The sequence below is a fragment of the Gossypium raimondii genome, chromosome 10, assembly GCF_025698545.1.
Source record: "Gossypium raimondii isolate GPD5lz chromosome 10, ASM2569854v1, whole genome shotgun sequence".
NCBI lineage: Eukaryota > Viridiplantae > Streptophyta > Magnoliopsida > Malvales > Malvaceae > Gossypium > Gossypium raimondii.
In genome coordinates, this window is record NC_068574.1 from 52610040 (window position 1) to 52629279 (window position 19240).

The 19240-nt window shown below is 35.5% G+C and overlaps 1 protein-coding gene across 9 annotated transcripts in view; it reads right to left on the bottom strand.

Annotated features, from left to right (window-relative positions):
• Nucleotides 1-16337, bottom strand: part of LOC105776261 (uncharacterized) — a 23173-nt gene extending 6836 nt beyond the window's left edge. Inside the window, exons 1-15 of one of the 9 annotated variants that reach the window (XM_052622695.1) lie at nt 16193-16337; nt 15957-16040; nt 15566-15697; nt 14251-15318; nt 13978-14062; nt 13817-13887; nt 11759-12800; nt 11391-11671; nt 9565-9671; nt 8874-9024; nt 7860-8012; nt 7469-7612; nt 7175-7385; nt 6841-7077; nt 5690-6207 (exon numbers count right to left, since the gene is read on the bottom strand). In XM_052622695.1, coding sequence (XP_052478655.1) covers nt 7481-7612; nt 7860-8012; nt 8874-9024; nt 9565-9671; nt 11391-11671; nt 11759-12800; nt 13817-13887; nt 13978-14062; nt 14251-15318; nt 15566-15697; nt 15957-16040; nt 16193-16231 — 3345 coding nt within the window. In that variant the 5' untranslated portion in view covers nt 16232-16337 and the 3' untranslated portion in view covers nt 5690-6207; nt 6841-7077; nt 7175-7385; nt 7469-7480. Of the gene's footprint in view, nt 1-5689; nt 6208-6339; nt 7078-7174; nt 7386-7468; nt 7613-7859; nt 8013-8873; nt 9025-9564; nt 9672-11111; nt 11190-11390; nt 11672-11758; nt 12801-13816; nt 13888-13977; nt 14063-14250; nt 15319-15565; nt 15698-15956; nt 16041-16192 lie in introns of those variants that run through there. The other 8 variants (XM_052622694.1, XM_052622693.1, XM_012598826.2 and 5 more) reach the window with 8 other exon arrangements.
• Between the last annotated feature and the right edge of the window lie 2903 nt (nt 16338-19240).

Genomic DNA, 19240 nt, shown 5'->3' on the forward strand with positions numbered 1-19240 from the left:
GGAGGGCACAAGGGTTTCTACAAGAAGCACGAGATAAACAGTGCATCCATGATTTGGGTCACAAGTATTTCAACGATCTAGTGTCAAGGTCCCTTTTGCAAGTGTGCGTCAATAGTAATTCTCGATTTGTTATGCATGATCTCATTAATGATCTGGCTCAATCAGTTGCCGGAGAAGTATGCTTTAAAATAGAGGATAGTCAACGAATTTCAAAGCATGCTCGCCATTTATCTTACACTGCTGAGAGGTTTGACGGCATCAAAAAATTTGAAGGCATTTATGAAGCGCAACATTTACGAACCTTTCTTCCATTTAGGTTTTCTACGGCCTTTCGAACTGATAACTATCTAACCAATCATGTCCTAACGAATTTCTTGCCAAACTTGCGATGCTTGAGGGCACTTTCTTTGGAAGGGTACCAAATCATCATGTTGCCAGATTTTGTGGGAGATTTGAAACTCTTAAGGTACCTAAACTTTTCTAATAATAGAGTTATTAAATGCTTGCCGGAATCAGTTAGTACCCTTTACAATTTAGAAACCTTTTTATTAAAGGGGTGTCGGAACCTTGAGAAGTTACCGTCAGAGATGGAAAAGTTGGTCAACCTATGCTATCTTGATATCACTGGTGCAGATAAATTAGAAAGCATGGCAAGCAATTTTAGCATGCTAACTAATCTTCAAAAACTTTCCATGTTTGTTTTGGGTAAAGAGAAGGGACATAAAATAGGGGAGCTAATGAATTTGTCAAATCTCAGGGGTGAACTTTGTATTTCAGGATTACAGAATATAACTGAGCCTCGAGATGCATGGATGGTTAGATTATCTGATAAGTCGAGAATTGGGAATTTAAAATTGCAGTGGAGCAAAGACTTTGAGAATAGAAGAGAAGAAGTGGAGAAAAAGGTGTTGGATGGACTTCAACCTGCTAAGAAGCTCATGGAGCTCAGCATTAAGTTCTATTGTGGTGAAATGTTGGCAAATTGGGTGGGAGATTCGTCCTTCAATTGTTTACAATCTTTATGCCTTGATGATTGTATAAATTTATTGTCATTGCCATCAATTGGGAAATTGCCATTGTTGAAAAAGGTACGTATTAAAGGATTGCGCAGTGTAAGGACTGTGGGAGTTGAGTTGTTTGGAGAGAATACGACCAACACATTTTCTTCATTGGAGATTTTAGAGTTTGTGGAAATGCTTAATTGGGAGAAGTGGAACTTGTGTGAAGTTGATGAGGAAGCTAGGAAATTCCCTAAACTTCGTGAACTCTTGATTCAAAATTGTCACTTATTATTAGGGAGTATACCGGAATACCTTCCTTCTTTGAAGAAACTTGCAATTCGTAGTTGCGGGAAGTTGATAATTTCTGTTCAAAACTTTCCATTGCTTTCAGAATTAGAAATTCATGGTTGCCACGAGGTAATATATAAAGGTTTTGTAGATTATAGCTCAATAAAAAGAATCTCGTTTGTAGGGATTTCCAAGTTTAGTTGGGCAGCAGAATGCTTGAGGTTAAGATCAATAAAAGTGGAATCGTTTGAGATTGGTGATTGTGAGGAGTTGTGCTCTTCTCGAGATAACAATTGGGGATTGCTAACTCAGTCCATGTCCCCCCAAGATTTGATAATTGAAAAATGTCCGCAACTTGTATCCATAGCAACAGAAGAGGAAAGAGAAGAATTGATGCAATTGAAGATTCCTTCTAGCATTGTAAATATGAGAATAAGGGATTGTGAAAGGCTAGAAAAACTATCGACAACCTTGTACTCTCTCGCATTACTTATGGAATTAGAGCTTGACGGTTGCCCAAAATTGATTTCTGTTGCAAGGAGCAATTTACCTTCGAATCTGAAAGTGTTAAGGATTAGTTTTTGTAAAAATTTGCAATGTTTGTTGTTGGATGAAGGAGAGGATGTTGACTCCAACAATGCATGTGTTCTTCAGAAGTTGAATATATTCAGTTGTGAATCTCTAAAGAGAATAAATAGAAATGTGTTTCCCTCCACACTGAAAGTACTTCAGATAAACGAGTGTCGAAAGCTAGAGTCCATATCCCAAGAAATTCAAGATAACTCTTCTCTTGAATCTATTCAAATCTATGGATGTGATATGCTTAAGGGTTTACCTCAAGGATTGAACAAGCTCAAGCATTTTACGAGGTTGCTCATAAATAATTGTTCAAATTTGATTTCCTTGGGAGAGAGTGGTTTGCCCACCACAAACCTTGAAGTGCTCCGCCTTGACTTTTGTAGACGTCTCCAAGCTTTACCTGGGAATATGCACAGTCTCAACGCTCTAAAAGGATTAGCAATATGGAATTGTCCAAATGTGGAATCCATTCTGGAAGAGGGGATTCCTCCCAATCTCACATCTCTTTCAATTGCTGGACCCAATATCCGGAAGGCAATACTTGAGAGGGATTTGCATACACTCACTTGTCTTAAATCTCTCTCCATATCAAATGGGTGTCCAGATGCAGTGTCATTTCCTCAAGATGACAAAGGAGTCGCACTGCCCTCCTCTCTCACCCGTCTCTGCATCTCAGATTTCCCAAAACTGGAGAATCCATCCTCCAATGGCTTTCGCAACCTCACTTCTCTCCAGTACTTGGCTATCGAAAATTGCCCAAACCTCAAGACTCTTCCGGGAAACAATATGCTTTCTTCGCTTTTGGAGCTAAATATCGTCGGGTGTCCAATGATGGAAGAACGGTGCAAAAAGGGATAAAGGACCTGAGTGGTCCAAAATTACCCACATACCTTGTGTTGCTTTTTCATCATTTTATTAAAAAGAAGTCACAATCACATATTTCATCATTTTATTAAATATCTTTTAGTCAAGCATACTTGATTATGGTTATCAGAGTTAAGGGATGTCCTATTAAAGTACAAGTAACTTACAGCGTAACCAGCAGAGAGCAATTTGATTAGAAAACAGAGGGCAACAGAGTTTTTGCCATATCCGAACCTTCTATATTTCCAAACTCCAATTAGGTTTGAATACGCGAGGCCATCTCCGCTGAAGCTATACTCTGTTGTCTTAACTCGGCATCATAGATGGTGCTAGTAATCCTTATATTTTACTGTGTTAAAGATGGACGCTGTAAACCAACTAGTGCTGAGTGCAATACTAAGACACATACATACTTAAAAAGGGAGATTCGAGTTCAAACTTTAGAGATGACATTGTGGGAGAGATAATCCCAAACCTCAAACATGGATTAGACCAGGCCATTTATTCTAGCGATGAAACAGTTACTTTCCAAGCAATACTGTTAGCAGTCTGATCTCAGGTTGGGTCGTCCAGGTCCGAAAAAGGCAACTTTTAAAACCAGCTTAATTGGGAGAAGTGGAACTTGTGTGAAGTTGATGAGGAAGCTAGGAAATTCCCTAAACTTCGTGAACTCTTTATTGGAAATTGTCCCTTATTGTTAGGGAGTATTCCGGAATACCTTCCTTCTTTGAAGAAACTTGCAATTCGTAGTTGCGGGAACTTGATAATTTCTGTTCAAAACTTTCCATTGCTTTCAGAATTAGAAATTCGTGGTTGCCACGAGGTAATATATAAAGGTTTTGTAGATTATAGCTCTATAAAAAGAATCTCGTTTGAAAGGATTTCCAAGTTTAGTTGGGCAGCAGAATGCTTGAGGTTAAGATCAATAAAAGTGGAATTGTTTGAGATTGGTGATTGTGAGGAGTTGTGCTCTTCTCGAGAGAACAATTGGGGATTGCTAATTCGGTCCTTGTCCCCCCAATATTTGCGCATTATAAAATGGCCGCAACTTGTATCCATAGCAACAGAAGAGGAAAGAGAAGAATTGATGCAATTGAAGATTCCTTCTAGCATTGTAAATATGATAATACTGAATTGTGAAAGGCTAGAAAAACTATCGACAACCCTGTACTCCCTCACATTACTTATGGAATTAGAGCTTGCCGTTTGCCCAAAATTGATTTCTCTTGCAAGGAGCAATTTACCTTCGAATCTGAAAGTGTTAAGGATTAGTTTTTGTAAAAATTTGCAATGTTTGTTGTTGGATGAAGGAGAGGATGTTGACTCCAACAATGCATGTGTTCTTCAGGAGTTGTATATTGCCACATGTGAATCTCTAAAGAGAATAAATAGAATTGTGTTGCCCTCCACACTGAAAGAACTTGAGATAAACGAGTGTCCAGAGCTAGAGTCCATATCCCAAGAAATTCAAGATAACTCTTCTCTTGAATCTATTGAAATCTGTAGATGTGATATGCTTAAGGGTTTACCTCAAGGATTGAACAAGCTCAAGCATTGCAAGAGATTAGTCATAGAGTATTGTTCAAATTTGATTTCCTTAGCAGAGAGTGGTTTGCCCACCCCAAACCTTGAAGTGCTCCACCTTCGCTCTTGTAGTCTCCAAGCTTTGCCTGGGAATATGCACAGTCTCAACGCTCTAAAAGAATTAGCAATAAGCGGTTGTCCAAATGTGACATCCATTCTGGAAGAGGGGATTGCTACCGATCTCACATGGCTTAGAATTGGTGGACTCAATATCTTGAAGGCAATACTTGAGAGGGATTTGCATACACTCACTTGTCTTAAATCTCTCTCCATATCAAATGGGTGTGAAGATGCAGTGTCATTTCCAAAAGATGAGATAGAAGTCACACTGTCCTCCTCTCTCACCCTTCTCGACATCTCGGATTTCCCAAAACTGGAGAATCTATCCTCCAATGGCTTTCGCAACCTCACTTCTCTCCAGTGCTTGACTATCGGAAATTGCCCAAACCTCAAGACTCTTCCGGGAAACAATATGCTTTCTCTCCAGCGCTTGACTATCGCAAATTGCCCACACCTCAAGACTCTTCCGGGAAACAATATGCTTTCTCTCCAGCGCTTGACTATTGCAAATTGCCCAAACCTCAAGACTCTTCCAGGAAACAATATGCTTCCTTCGCTTTTGGAGCTAGATATCGAGGGGAGTTCAATGATGGAAGAACGGCGCAAAAGGGATAAAGGACCTGAGTGGTCCAAAATTTCCCACATACCTCGTGTTTTTGTTCTGGAAGAAGAGTTTCTTGATGGTTCAGAGTCTTCAGACACAAGTTCTTCAGAGAAACAATAATTTAAGAATCAAATTTGCAGGTATGTCAATTTGGGATCTTTAAAGAAACAATAGAATAATCTTATTTATTATCTTTTTTTACAATTATGGTCCTATTTTAGAACTAGAAAAACAAAATATATTGTCCTTTGGCTGGGTCAGGAATATTATTATTTTAAAATAGAACAATTAAATTTTGTAATGGTTTCTGCATAGCTAAGTCAAGTGAAGCACTAGAAAAACAACAAAATTTGGTTTTACCCTATCATTTATTATTCATTCCAAGGATCTAACCATTAATTCCTGCTATTGGAAATACCGGCATATTGAATCTATGTATGGATTTTGCTTTTCTCTGGCCTGTAAATTAAAGGACTAAAAAGTTTATGAATGGAAGTAAGAATCAATATTATAGATGTTACTGTGTCTCGTGATTGATGCTTTGTGATTATTCTTGGCTGCTTCTGTGTTTTATGGAGAATATTTAAAGTTATTTGTGCTCTCGTAATTGCCGGAAAAAAGCTGCAGTTAAGCTTGCATCTCTTCGGTTGTGGAGCAGGGCATTCTATGAAAATAAATAAAGAATACAACATTATCAAACATAAGAAGCTGCAAATCAAACTTCACATCTGAGACTGAATTCTCTTTGATTCACTGATGTCTAGCATTTGGTATTGGTAAACCTCAAAACTACATTTTTTTTAAAGAAAAAATGAATACATAAGAAGTCGTCCATCTCCTACAATTATAAAATGAATCATTTTCTTAAATATAATTTAGTCATACTATAACATCTGTTTAAAGTAAAGTATGTGTAACTAACTTACAGGATAACCAGCAGACTGCAATTTGATAGAAACAGCCGAATGAAACCATGGAAGAAGTGAAGAACTACTCCAGAAGCTTGTTTGAAAGTTAATGGGTTATCAAAGGAGACTGTGTTTGCCATATCAAAACCATCTATTTTCTGAACTCCAACTAGGTTTGAATACTTGAGGCCATCTAGTCCGCTATCCTAACTCGACCTCATAGATTGTGCAGGTAATTTGTTAAGAACATGGAGGCCGCAGTCATCGAGCTCCAACTTTCATGTTATCCTCACTACCTTAAGATCTGCCTTAGAGAAGCCTAGAGAGGTAAAGAGGAAACACAACATCATATCAGGTTGAGCAAGCTCAAGCATCTCCAAAGTATATGCATATCAGGTTGTTCAAATTTGATTTCATTCCGAGTGGTTTCAAAGAAAAATCGTATACAACAGAAGTCACAATCACAAATTTCATCATTTTATTAAATATCTTTTAGTCAAGCATACTTAGATTATGGTTATTAGAGTTAAGGGATGTCCTATTAAAGTACAAGTTACAGCGTAACCAACAGAGAGCAATTTGACTAGAAAACAGAAAAACGATGGGGCAACAGAGTTTTTGCCATATCCGAACCATCTATATTTCCAAACTCCAATTAGGTTTGAATACCTGAGGCCATCTCCGCTGAAGCTATACTCTGTTGTCTTAACTCGGCATCATAGACGGGGATAGTAATCCTTATATTTAACTGTGTTAAAGATGGACGCTGTAAACTAACTAGTGTTGAGTGCAATAGTAAGACACATTACATACTTAAAGGGGGATGCGAGTTTGAACTTTGGAGATGACATTGTGGGAGAGAGAACCCCAAACCCCAAACATGGATCGTAAAACAGACTTGTAGAATACCAAAAAAAGAAATGGACACTGCAGTCATCAAGCTCCAACATACATGTTCTCTGCACTAAGTTGAGATCATGCCTCAGAGAAGCCAAGTGAGGTAAGAGGAACCACAACATTAGACCAGGCCATTTATTCTAGTGATGAAACAGTTACTTTCCAAGCAATACTGTTAGCAATCTGATCTCAGGTCGGGTCATACAGGTCGGAAAAAGGCAACTTTTAAAACCAGCATCCTTACGACCAAAGACCACGTTCATGGTTTCACCTTGATACTTCAAATTTCAAGCTGCAAGAAGACGGTATGTTCTCAATGTAAAGGCTATCTTGGAGGAGTTAAAGTAATTTACACTAGCTTTCAATAATTTACATTCATTTTCACGAACCTGAGGTAGGCAGATTCCGACAAAGGAAGAGAAACATGGTCACCCAAGGGATGACAACAAATGTACAATTAATTCCCTATTCTTGCCATTCCATGGAACCATACCCGACCAGAAAATGTGTCCTTCAAGTCCTTTGACTTGATTTCCTTCTTTTGCAAACCCAACTCCGTAAGGAGAAATGCTCGCAAACCCAACTCCATAAGGAGAAATGCTGAAACATATACAACTCAAATATTCACTTCTGATTCAAAATAAAGATACTTGGAACTGCTAAAAGAATATTATTGTACGTACATCAAGCATGGTTCAAATTTCTTGACTCCAATTATCAGAAATCATACAATCTGAAGTCGTCACAGCATGCAAAGTGGTATGCTTCTTTTCGTTGAAAGGAAGAAGCTTCCCTGAGTACAAGCTCCTTACGATCCAACTACTTGGCTGCAATGAATAGAGGATTCCATTACAAATATATATAAAACAAAAAATCAAAACAATAACTAGAATGGAAGGGGAATGGTGGAATGGAATAGCTAAATATCTTTTGCAAAAGATGTTTCTCTGTGAGAGCTTAATATAATCCTTGTATCAGTCTGTTAATTCCCCACAAACCTACCTTGATAACCGACACTCATACAAACGATTATGAATTTATAATGAAGCTGGAAGGGGAAAAAGAGGCACTGACCATCATGGGTATTGTTCTCTCTGAAGCACATTGTCGTAGGTGACGAGACGCCCTATTCTCACCTTCACAAACAATAACTGCCATCGATATTTTCTCAGCATCGAGATTTTGAATTAAGCACAGGAGAGTTTTGAACACACGTCCCCCTCCATGCTAGCCAGCCCAAAAAGAAAATGGTAATTGTTTTAGACTATTTTAACTATGGAAGTGGAAGAAAAAGAAAAGGATATGTTAAAATTGATTGCAACTAAACCAATGACAAAGCATTGTTCTATAAGCTCAGAAGCTTAAAAGGTAGCAAATAATTCACACTTAAGAATTTCAGCACCCTGACTACTATTACACGATATTGACATCAACTATAAAGCAGCTTTTGCAACAAACTATACTTTGAATGACTAGCAAAATGATGTATGAACACAGACCGGAATATGGCACCCCAATGTGATCAAATTTAATTGAAACCTTTAAAAGTAGCCTCTTTAAGGATAGCTCAAACCATGATGGAACATTAACCATTGCACACATAAATTTCATTACATTAACCAAAATGTTAAAGAATCTATGAAGTTCTCAATAAGACTAGAAAACTGCTATGTTAACTGAGCCCTCCTATAAGAACGCCTGCTGTGAAGTATCCTTCAAATATGAATATGATCTTGCCAGGGATTTAGAGGTATTTGAGGAAACTGCTTTATATGCATGACTCTTTCCCTTTCTAAGGAACCAACAGACAGCATTTAATCATTAAAACCAATAATGCTTGTAAATATGAATCATTCTTTGCACTCTGCACACACACACACACAAAAGAGAAGTGTGTGAAACAATTGTTTTACTCATCAGGACTCAAGTAAATAATCAATAAGTAGCATATAACCTAGTGAGAACAGCTTTAATATGAACAAGTCACTGCAATAATGTGCTTAATAAAAGAGACAATCAGAATAACCAACTAGAAGCAAAAAGCTGTTAGCACTATCTGAAGTACCTGAAACTGAAAATAGCATTTACCTGGATTACTTTTGCAAATTTGGTGCAGAAACGTAGTTTCCCATGAAGAATAACTCCTACTCCATCAAAAATATAGCCACTGTTATCATGACGTACAGGCTTCCAAATTCTTGTAAGCCTAGTTTCTGGTTGATTCGATAGAACCATGTATCTGCAGGAAAAATAAATAAAATTGAAGTTTTCATCAGAAACAATATAGAGGAAAGAACATAAGTCATTACAAATTAAAAGATGACAGACGTTACTAGAAAAGGCATGATTATTGATTAGAGGCTTGGAGTTTTACTTTGAATCAATTGTGGAACCTAGGTGCTTATTAGGAACAATTCCAATTTATATTTGTATATATTCACAATAGCAAACTTATCAGGAACACTAACACAAATATTTTTTTTTCTTTTGATACCATTTATGCCAACTGAATTTTAATTTGATAATTTAATGAAGCATTTACTAGTAGGGAAGTGTAAAGAAATTATTATCCAGTTAGCCCCAAAATTTCCCTGGAAAACAGCCAAGGAACAAGAAAGTAGACAACAGTAAATCAAGGAAAAAGTACTTAATTATAAGGTTCCAGAAGAAGCTAAAATTTCTAAAAGGCAGTTGCACAAACAAAATTATGTTATTTTAACACAAAACCAAGCCTACGATTAACAAGTGGAAAGTCAAACTAAGATATAAAAGAACTTACTTTTCAGGTGATAACGCAGAACCAGCTGTAACTGAATCAGTAAGCCACTTATCTTTTAGAATTAATGAATTCACCGCACATGCATACAGGAATTTGGTTGTTTGTAGCTGGTAGTAGAAAATAAAAAAATTGTCATTCAAAATGCCAACACAACAAGATCATGCAGACAAAACTTAACAGTCTGGTGGCCCTAATCGACTTGACAATCAAATTATACCTAATAAGTTCTAACACCTCACTCAGTGGCTAACAGATCCAAAAAGATATATATATATATATATATATATATATATATATAATAACCTAAAAAGAGTAACGAAATTAACAAATAAGAAAATTTATTATCTTAAAAAAACATTATATTAGCAAGATTTTTAACAACTTTTAGGGGGGGAGAATTAAATCTTTGATCTTTTGGAGAAGGGCACTATATTTCTTAGCATTGATGAAGGAAATTATGAACGAAACAAGGTGACTAAACCACCCAATTTTGTTATATAAAAGGTGGAAATACGGTAATCTGTTAGGTTATATTTTGGAACACTTGCGGCACTGATATAGCATGGTTCAAAAACTGAACGTTGTTGTGGCTCTTGGATGATTGAAAAGAAGTGTCCATCATGGCTCTTATAGAGAGGAATTTAGCAGCTACAGTGTGATCCTAAACTAGAGCACTAGCACTTCTATCAATGTTCTCATTGGGATGCAACTAAATCAGATTAGAACCAGTTTCCATGTAGCACAACTTTCTGTTTGTACTTAGCTACATCTAATCCCTACAAGCATTAGTTTCCAACTAGCCACAAGTTATATGGATTTAAATCTTGTGGCATAACATCATGTATCCTGAGTTTTGGCTGTCGTGCTTCTTTTTTCTTATTTTTCTTTTTACCAAACAAGCACTTCCTCTGATGTCATACTAAATTCACCTTTCTTTCTTGACTTCCTTAACACCTAAAAGATGGTCCAAGGTGATAACCTTCAATGCTGAAAGAAAACTTTAGCTGTACCATACCTCTTTGCACTGGCGTTAAATGGAGCTTCACAAGCATCTTAACTAACCTCAAAAGAAAATTGATGTTCATACATAGACATGTCAATTGGCAGGGCCGGATCAGATTTGAATCAGGTTGATTCAATTTAGGTTAGGGTCATCTAAGGTTCAAATCATTCGAATTTAGGTCATTTCAGATTCAATTAATTAAATTCAAAACCAGACTAAATTTAAACAAATAATTTGGTCAAATCAAATTCTTTTAGAATATGAATGGTTTAGATCATTCAAGTTTGGTCAGGTCAATCAAATTCGGATCAATTCAAGTCCAAGTTGATTCAAGTTCCAGACTTCGGGTTTTTTCAGGCTCTGTTAGGTAGTTTCAAGTTGTTAACTTTATATGATTAAATCGAGTTCTACTTCAAGTGAGTTCAGCAGGCTTTTCAGTTTTATATCAGAACTGACAGTTTGGTTTGTACTATGAGATAAATACTAACAAGCAAGAATCCTTTCATAAAAAGTGCCCAACTATCTTAACGAAGGAACTAATCACCTTGTTTTTTGGTCAATAGGAACTAATCACTTTTTCTTGTTTTTGGTTGAGAGTTGCACTGGCCAGAAGCTTTAGACCCTTGAAAACCAGTATTACTCATCAATACTTAGAGAAAGTTTCTAACCTCCAATTTCCTATATATGTGTCAGAAACAAGCTAAACCATGGCAGTATACTTATCAATTCTCAGAAATTATACCAACTCAACACTTGTTGAAACAAATAAACATAAAGTAATATCTGAGGGATCAGGAAAAGAAAAAAAGTTCTAACAACCCACCTTCTTTGGGCATAGAATGATAGGAAGCTGCTGGAACTTATGCCTTGAACATCTCTTTCCCCTGTTCGAAGGAGATGGAATATCAACCAGAACAATACCACCATATTTCCAGATCAATCCTTCAATTTCCTTTTCCTTCGCTCTCGAAAATCCTGTAAGCAGAAATTTTATATCCTGAAATAAAAAACACTTCTGATGCCTGAAGTGCATTGTTGAGCCCCCTTTACCATCTTCAATTTGAGCATCTGATTTAAACCTTTTGCCAGGTCTCAAAGCAGACGCTATATTAAAAAAATCAAGATTCAATATTCAAGAAATCCACAAAGGACAAGGAAATGCTATGTTTGTTTTCCATATAGAAGTATTACATTTTTCGTGTGAAGATTGTCGTGTGGTGAGCTCCTTGTTTTTCTGAAAGTCAACTTCGATTTCTGAGAAACGAACCCTTTTTCTTGCTGGAACCTTCATATCATTATTGCACTCAGATTGCATCCCTTGAATATTGCTGCCTGAGCTATGAAAGACAGAGACATCTTCTGCAACAATCTGTTCAGCATTTGCCTTTGAACCACAATCCAAAAGTTTGGCTGCCTGAAGTCGTTGGCGCATCCTTTGTGGTAGAATAAGAAGAGAGCTCTTTCCCATGGATGGCTGGTCTTGCAACTGAGCCCTATCTTTAGGATGTTCATAGTGCTTATCATTCACTCCTTCTCCATCTGGATTATTCACAGCAATATTTTCTTCGGCATCTCGACCAATTGTACACTCAGGTTTGGAGCTTTGAACCAAGGACATCTCAGAATTTCTTTTATCACAAAATCTAATTCCACTGTTTTTGTCTCTCAAGTGTAAAGAGGTCAATTGATTAACACAAAGTCTTGGACTTCCCAAAATTGAATCATTTTCATGCAAAACTTTACTATATATTTTAAGTGAGGTCAACTGCCTCCGAACTTTTGGTGCAGAATATTCACCATCAAATTCCGGCAGGTCTTGCCTGGTCTCAAATATAGATTCTACATGCATATTCTCATTCTGAGGTCCTACTGAGGAGAATGGACAATTTCTCGCACTACCTTCTCCAGAATTTCCATTCTGACCTAATGCAGTACCAGCATTTTCTGAAGAAATACTGCAAGGAACAACAGAACAAAGGGGATCCACCAAGGATGGATAAGAGGATCTCACATCTTGAGAAACCATAATGCCCTCATCAACTTGGTCAGGTAAACCCTCAAAGTGTACGCTTTGATCCGAAGCTATGTTAGATCTCTCGTTTGCACACTTCCTGACTAATGAGTTTTCATCAGGTGCAACATCAGCAGATTCAGAGAAGAAACTAGTCTCAGCAGCAAAAGACTTAGTGATATTTTTGGTTTTTGGGTTCAGCTGTTCAGGATCAGCTTCCTTCTTAAGATAGAAACAAAAGAAATGAAAAAGAAACACCAAAATTAGGAACTTTTAAATATTAAAAGAGAGGAACATTAAATGCCTAGTTAACATACATGTATGTGCCCAAAATTAAGAGACAACCTAACGAAAGTAAAATAATTTTAGACAATTAGACTTGGATATAAAAGAGATTATAACAAAATAACAAGCAGCCTGCCAATTTAAACAGCAAATACAGTGATAAAACCTCAAAAACTAAACAAAGCAAAATTACCAAAAGTAGTAGCTCATTTTAGACAATTAGACTTGGATATAAAAGAGATTATAACAAAATAACAAGCAGCCTGCCAATTTAAACAGCAAATACAGTGATAAAACCTCAAAAACTAAACAAAGCAAAATTACCAAAAGTAGTAGCTCCAAAAAGTGCAGAAGAAAGCATATGAGATGCTTATAAAGCAAGTTACAGATGAGCAGAGCATGCATTACCATTATGTATAATGGTAGGCAAATTAAAGGAAATCAAAGATCTAGTATCCCAATAACTAGACCGAGTCAAAGTTTGATGAAAGCTAGATGTGGAACGGCAAAGTTACTTTACAGATTGGCCATCAAATAATCTTACTAACAACCTTTATTCAAAGAAATTTATGATATTATCTATTTGCCCCTCCCAACACGACAGGTCTTTAATTCTTCTAAAGCTTCTTATTCTTAAATTCTGTATCACTTTCAGTCCCCCCCCCCCAACACCCCCAACACCCATACACACGCTAAAAACAAGGACTGTTGCACTCTAGACAACCTATAATTCAGAACCTACTGGGCAAATACTGCCCAAAAGCATCAAGACTCATTTTGATAAATTCCTATGAAAAATACAGTGGCTACAAGCAACCCCCTTATTTTCCTCCTGTTTATTAAAACTGTAAACTTTGTTATTTATAAGACAACATGTACAAGCTAAAAATCAAACTAACTAACAAAAGGACCTGTGAGATTCAAAGATCAATAGAATAAAATAAAGTATGTACCTTCCCTGTCCAACCACCTAACCAACGACTTCTGAATCCATCGGTGACAAATGGACTTGTACTTTCCCCTGCTGCATATAAATGAAAGAAAATAAAGGACCTTTAAACATAGCGATTATATGTTTAGAAGAAAAAAAAGGGGAAAATATAGATATTCTCACCAGCATTCTTCAGATCACATAAATCAGAACAATGCAAATCAGCCTGAGATTGAAGAGAAGCATCCACTTTTGAAAAGCCAACTCTCTGAAAGTGTACGAGAATAAACATCCAAAAGAAAAATGGTAGAAAGTCAATCCGGTTCTTACAAATCCTAAGACTCCATTTAACTAAACCACTAATTTGGGAAAGAAAATAGTTTTACATATCTTGTTTTCTTCTTTATTGAGTTTAGCATGGGGATGTCAATAGAAGATGACACTCAAGTCTTTTACCTCTGCAGTTGCTGAAACATGTGAAATCTCCTCGACCATCTCATGCAAAATTGGATCAGAGTTTTTCGAGCTAGAAGTTGGATAATCAGAAGGTTTATTTTGAGGGGAAAAGTGTTCTGCATTTTCAGTTCTATTCCCACTCCTGAAACAATCTTCAGATACAGGAGTGTCTTTGACTACAGATACATCTGAACCACAAGCATGCTGATTACTAAAGCAACTAAAAGATAATCCAACATCTTCAAATGCATCAGCCATGGTTAAATCATCCAAGTCTGGAAGAAAGTCCATCTCATCACTTGTTTCAGCTGGGCAATCAAATGCGTCTTCTGAGCTCTCCAGACGTGCTTGCTTAACCTGAAGGGCAGCTTCAAGTACTGCTGCTGTAGGCAAAGCTTCTGCACCTGAGTCACTCTTCACTAATTCATGTATTACTAAAGCTTCTGATGCGGCAATAGAGAGTTCGACTGCATCTTTAATATCAGTACTTTTGAGGTTTCTGACAGTGACTTTTTCTATGGAATGCTCACTGCCATCATTGGCGTGATTTGATGATTGTCCACCAAAATTCTCTACATCTCTTGAGATGGAAATCATAGGCAAGGCATTTACCGCACAAGAACTATCTTTAGTTTGTATCAAGGCAGTCTTTTCTCCAACATTCTCCACATCTCTTGGGTTGGAAGTTATAGGCATAGCATTTACCCCACAAGCACTCTCTTCATTTTGTATCAGGGCAGTCTTTTCTGCAACATTCTCCATATCTCTTGGGATGGAAATTATAGGCAAAGCATTTACCCCACAAGCACTACCTTCATTTTGTATCAGGGCAGTCTTTTCCCCAACATTCTCCACATCTCTTGGGATGGAAATCATAGGCAAAGCATTTAACCAACAAGCACCATCTTCATTTTTTACTGGGTCACTCTTTTCTCCAGCTGGTATTTCAATTTGTGGTAATTGCAAAACATTTTTAGAGCCATGCTGAGTGCAAGCTGCACTAAAAAGTTGACTTTGGTAGTACTGTGAATCACCATCTGATGACAGATGTAGACGGAAATGAAGCACCTACAACTCATAATGCATACCAATCAGGCCAAAAATTCCATTCAAAAAATTCAAGTTCGTAACTAGCAAACTTTAATATTAAATGAAAATATGTTTCATAAGTAAAATCTTATCCAACAAAATTTCTTCTGCAAGTCTAACCAACATATAAAAGTTATTTCTAATTCACAAAAAAAAAAACCCTCAAACCCTAATTTTCTTTTCTAATACTATAAAACATAAATAATAGATATTAAAAACAACTTACTTCCTTGGAAGAAGGAAAAGAACTAATTGGCGAATTGTCTTCTCCTGATAAGATTAGACAAAAACTATTACATCGAATATCTTCCTTTGACAGCAGCAATTCTGAATCTTCTCCTTCTATACATGAAAACTCCTATTTCAAAAAGTAAAATTATTATTTCACCAAATTTTATGCACAACAGTTTCAAATTTCAACCAAAGAAGATAAATTTATCATCTGGCAGATAGAAAAGAAAAACTTAAAGTTACATGAAAACTCAGAATTTCCAAAAGTAATAACGACAACTATTTCAACCAAAGTAAGTAAAATTATTTTCTTGCGTATATGAAAGAAATGCTCAAAAAGAACAAGAACAAATCAAATTGTAAAAATGAATCCCAAAACAGAGAACCTTAAATTGTTGGTGAGAAGGGCTTCTGGGCTGCCCTGCGGAATCTGTGATTCGTTGAAGACAAGCTGGAAGCCAAGCCAATTCCTATTATTACAACAAAATTATTTGGTTTTATTCTCTTAAACTCAGCATTAATGTTAATTAATTAACAGATTAAAAGTAGAAATAATAAAGGGAAAATATTTATCTTCATTTGCTAAGGAAAAAAAAACTTGAAGAAGAAAAGAAATGTTCACCTCGGAAAATTGGGGAGGACGAAACCCTAAGCTTCCCATTTGGAACCCAATAAAATTATAAACAGATTTTTGTCACACTCGCAACTCATAAGTTTCTTTTATGAGCATTTTCGCGCCAAAAAAATTCAGAGCTAAATAAGGTGAAAATATCTTTTAGGGATTGAATTAAAATAATACTTTATTATTGAATAAAGGCTAAATCTTGGATTATTGCAATTTTCTACCTCTCAACTTTATAATTAGATCCCTTTGGTATCTAAAGTTAATAATTATGTTGAACTCAAAAAAGGTAAAAATTTAACGACGTGCTGCTCTGAAATTTATTACATTAACCTCAAATTTTAATGGAGTTAAAATTTAGGGTAAACTACACCCATAGTCACTTTTGTTTACCATTGGTTACATTTCAGTCACTTATGTTTGAAATGTTATGTTTTAGTCACTTACGTTATCGTGTTGTAACATTTTAGTCACTAAGCCGTTAATTGTCGTTAATGGTGTAACAGTAAGCTGACGTGGCACGTTAAATTATCATTTCAAACAAAAAATTTAGGTTAAATTATACAATTGGTCCCCAGAATTTTTCGTTTTGAGCAATTTAATTCTTTTACGTTCTTTTAACTTTCTTTCTTTCTTTTTCTTTATTTTCCATTCTCTTTTGCTTCTCTCTCTGTTTTCCTACCTTCTTTATTTCTTTTAACATACCAGGAAGTCGAATTAGTAGTGAAGAAAGAAGCATGGTATGGGTTTATGGTTTTGGTTATAGGCAAATGATGACAATCGACTTCCTACTTCTTTTTTCACTGCCAATTCGACTTCCTAATATGTTAAAAGAAATGGGAAATGTATGAAAATAGTGGGAGAAACAAAAGAGAATGGAAAAAAAGAGGAAATTTTAAAGAACATAAAAGAAAAAAAATTAAATTACTTAAAACGAAAAAAATATAGGGATCAATTGTATAATTTAACCTAAAATTTTGTTTGAAATGATGATTTAACGTGCCACGTCAGCTTACCGTTACACCATTAACGACGATTAATGGCTTAGTGACTAAAATGTTACAACATGATAACGTAAATGACTAAAACGTAACATTTCAAACATAAGTGACTAAAACGTAACCTAAGGTAAACAAAAGTGACCATGGGTGTAGTTTACCCTAAAATTTATTATTGGCTTACTTAAAAATACATCCCCTAAATTATACTCATGTGGGTATTTAAATTTTTCTTTCATCAAATGTGATACTTAAATTTAATTATGATTGCCTATTTAACCCCAAAAATTAACATCCTTAGTAAAAAAAACTTTGACCAATCATCGAGCAACTCGTGGTAAAAAATGTCAAATAAGTAATTTTATATCTTTATTTAACTCAAACAATTTCAAATAAATAAATAATTAAAAAATTTATATAAAAATATATAAATAAATCATCAATATATAATTAAAAAATTTATATTACTATTTTATATTAATAATTAAAATAATTATATTAATTTTAAAAAAATCTCCTTCCCCCCACCCCCACCCCTGTCCCTCTCTCCTCACCCCTCCACTGCTCTCCTCTCCGAAGGAGATATGGTAGAATAATCATTAGCTACTGCTTCTACCAACAAATGATACACCACCATAGAAGTAAATAAACCACACATTGCTCTTCATAGCTCATGGGAGAACAGTTAGATGTCCGAAAACATTTTTGTTTTTTGTTCTAAGTACTTGAGAGGTAAGGCTAAAAGAAAACGTACAATAAAGATGAGTTATACAAGGCAAGGAAACAACTGAGGGGGAGAGAGAGAGGGACAAGGTTGGGGGAAGGAATTTTTTTAATTTTTTTAACATTAATATAAATATTTTAATTATTTATTTATAATATTTTCTATTATTTAATTTTTTTGGAATTATTTGATATAAATAATGATGTGGTATTGCTTACGTGTTCAAAAATGTTTCTAACGGTGTGAACTTTTGGAGTTTAAATGGGTAACGGTAGTTAAATTTGAACAGATTTGAACAGCTAAGTCAATGTTCTTCTCCACTGAACTTCCCACCGGTTGAACTCTATTTTCCTTTTCATTTTCAGCAGCTTTGTTCCCTACGTTCACCAGCAAATCTTTGAATGCCAATGTCAACCAGCCTTGCATCATTAATTCATGACTTGTAACTTCGTTATGAATAATCTTCTGTTCTGTTTTATATCTGCCCCTTCTCCAAAATGAAGACCTGGCGTTAAAACGAGCAAGGTTCACCTGAATGCGATGCCTCCATATCATTGCACCATCCATGCCGTAGATAGCACCTTTTGCATCGTTCAAGCATGCAAAGCGTACGAAAGAAAAAAACCTGAATCCTCTTATACTCTCTTTAGGGATAAAAGTATCCACCAGGCGTCCATATTTTAAGAAGAATTTCCTAAGCCATCTCCAGTGAATATTTTTCGATAAGTTATTAACAAAGACCGTTGTAGACCTGAGAAAATGCCGTCGACTATTCACTGGACCTTTCTACTCGAAACAGAAAGACATCATTCATACTTTACCACTCACCTAGCTGTCGTTCCATAATGGAACTTACTTCAGCTCCACCTCCTGGGGTTTCTAATTCTAACCCAAAAACTTTTTCATCCTTATGACTATATTTATTTCTATTATGTAAATCAATTAAATTTAATAATTTGCCAAGGAAATTTTACAAAATATATAAATTATTACAAATGTATTACTTAACAAATTATACCTCCAATACATATGATTTTATAAACTCAGATTTAAAAACAAAATAAAAAGCTAAAATTATTTAATAAACATATTTATAAAATTTGAAAAAAAATAAATAAAAGAGACATTAGCTAAAATGATAATTATAATATCTTAAATTCAAATATTGAGTATTTTTTAGAAAATATAAAACATAAAATATCATCAAAATAATATATATTACTGCGTAATATATATACTTTCAAAAATATTCTTCAAATTGAATATCATAGATATTGAGTAATGGAATAAACAAAGATAGCTGAATACCAATACAAACAATCCAAT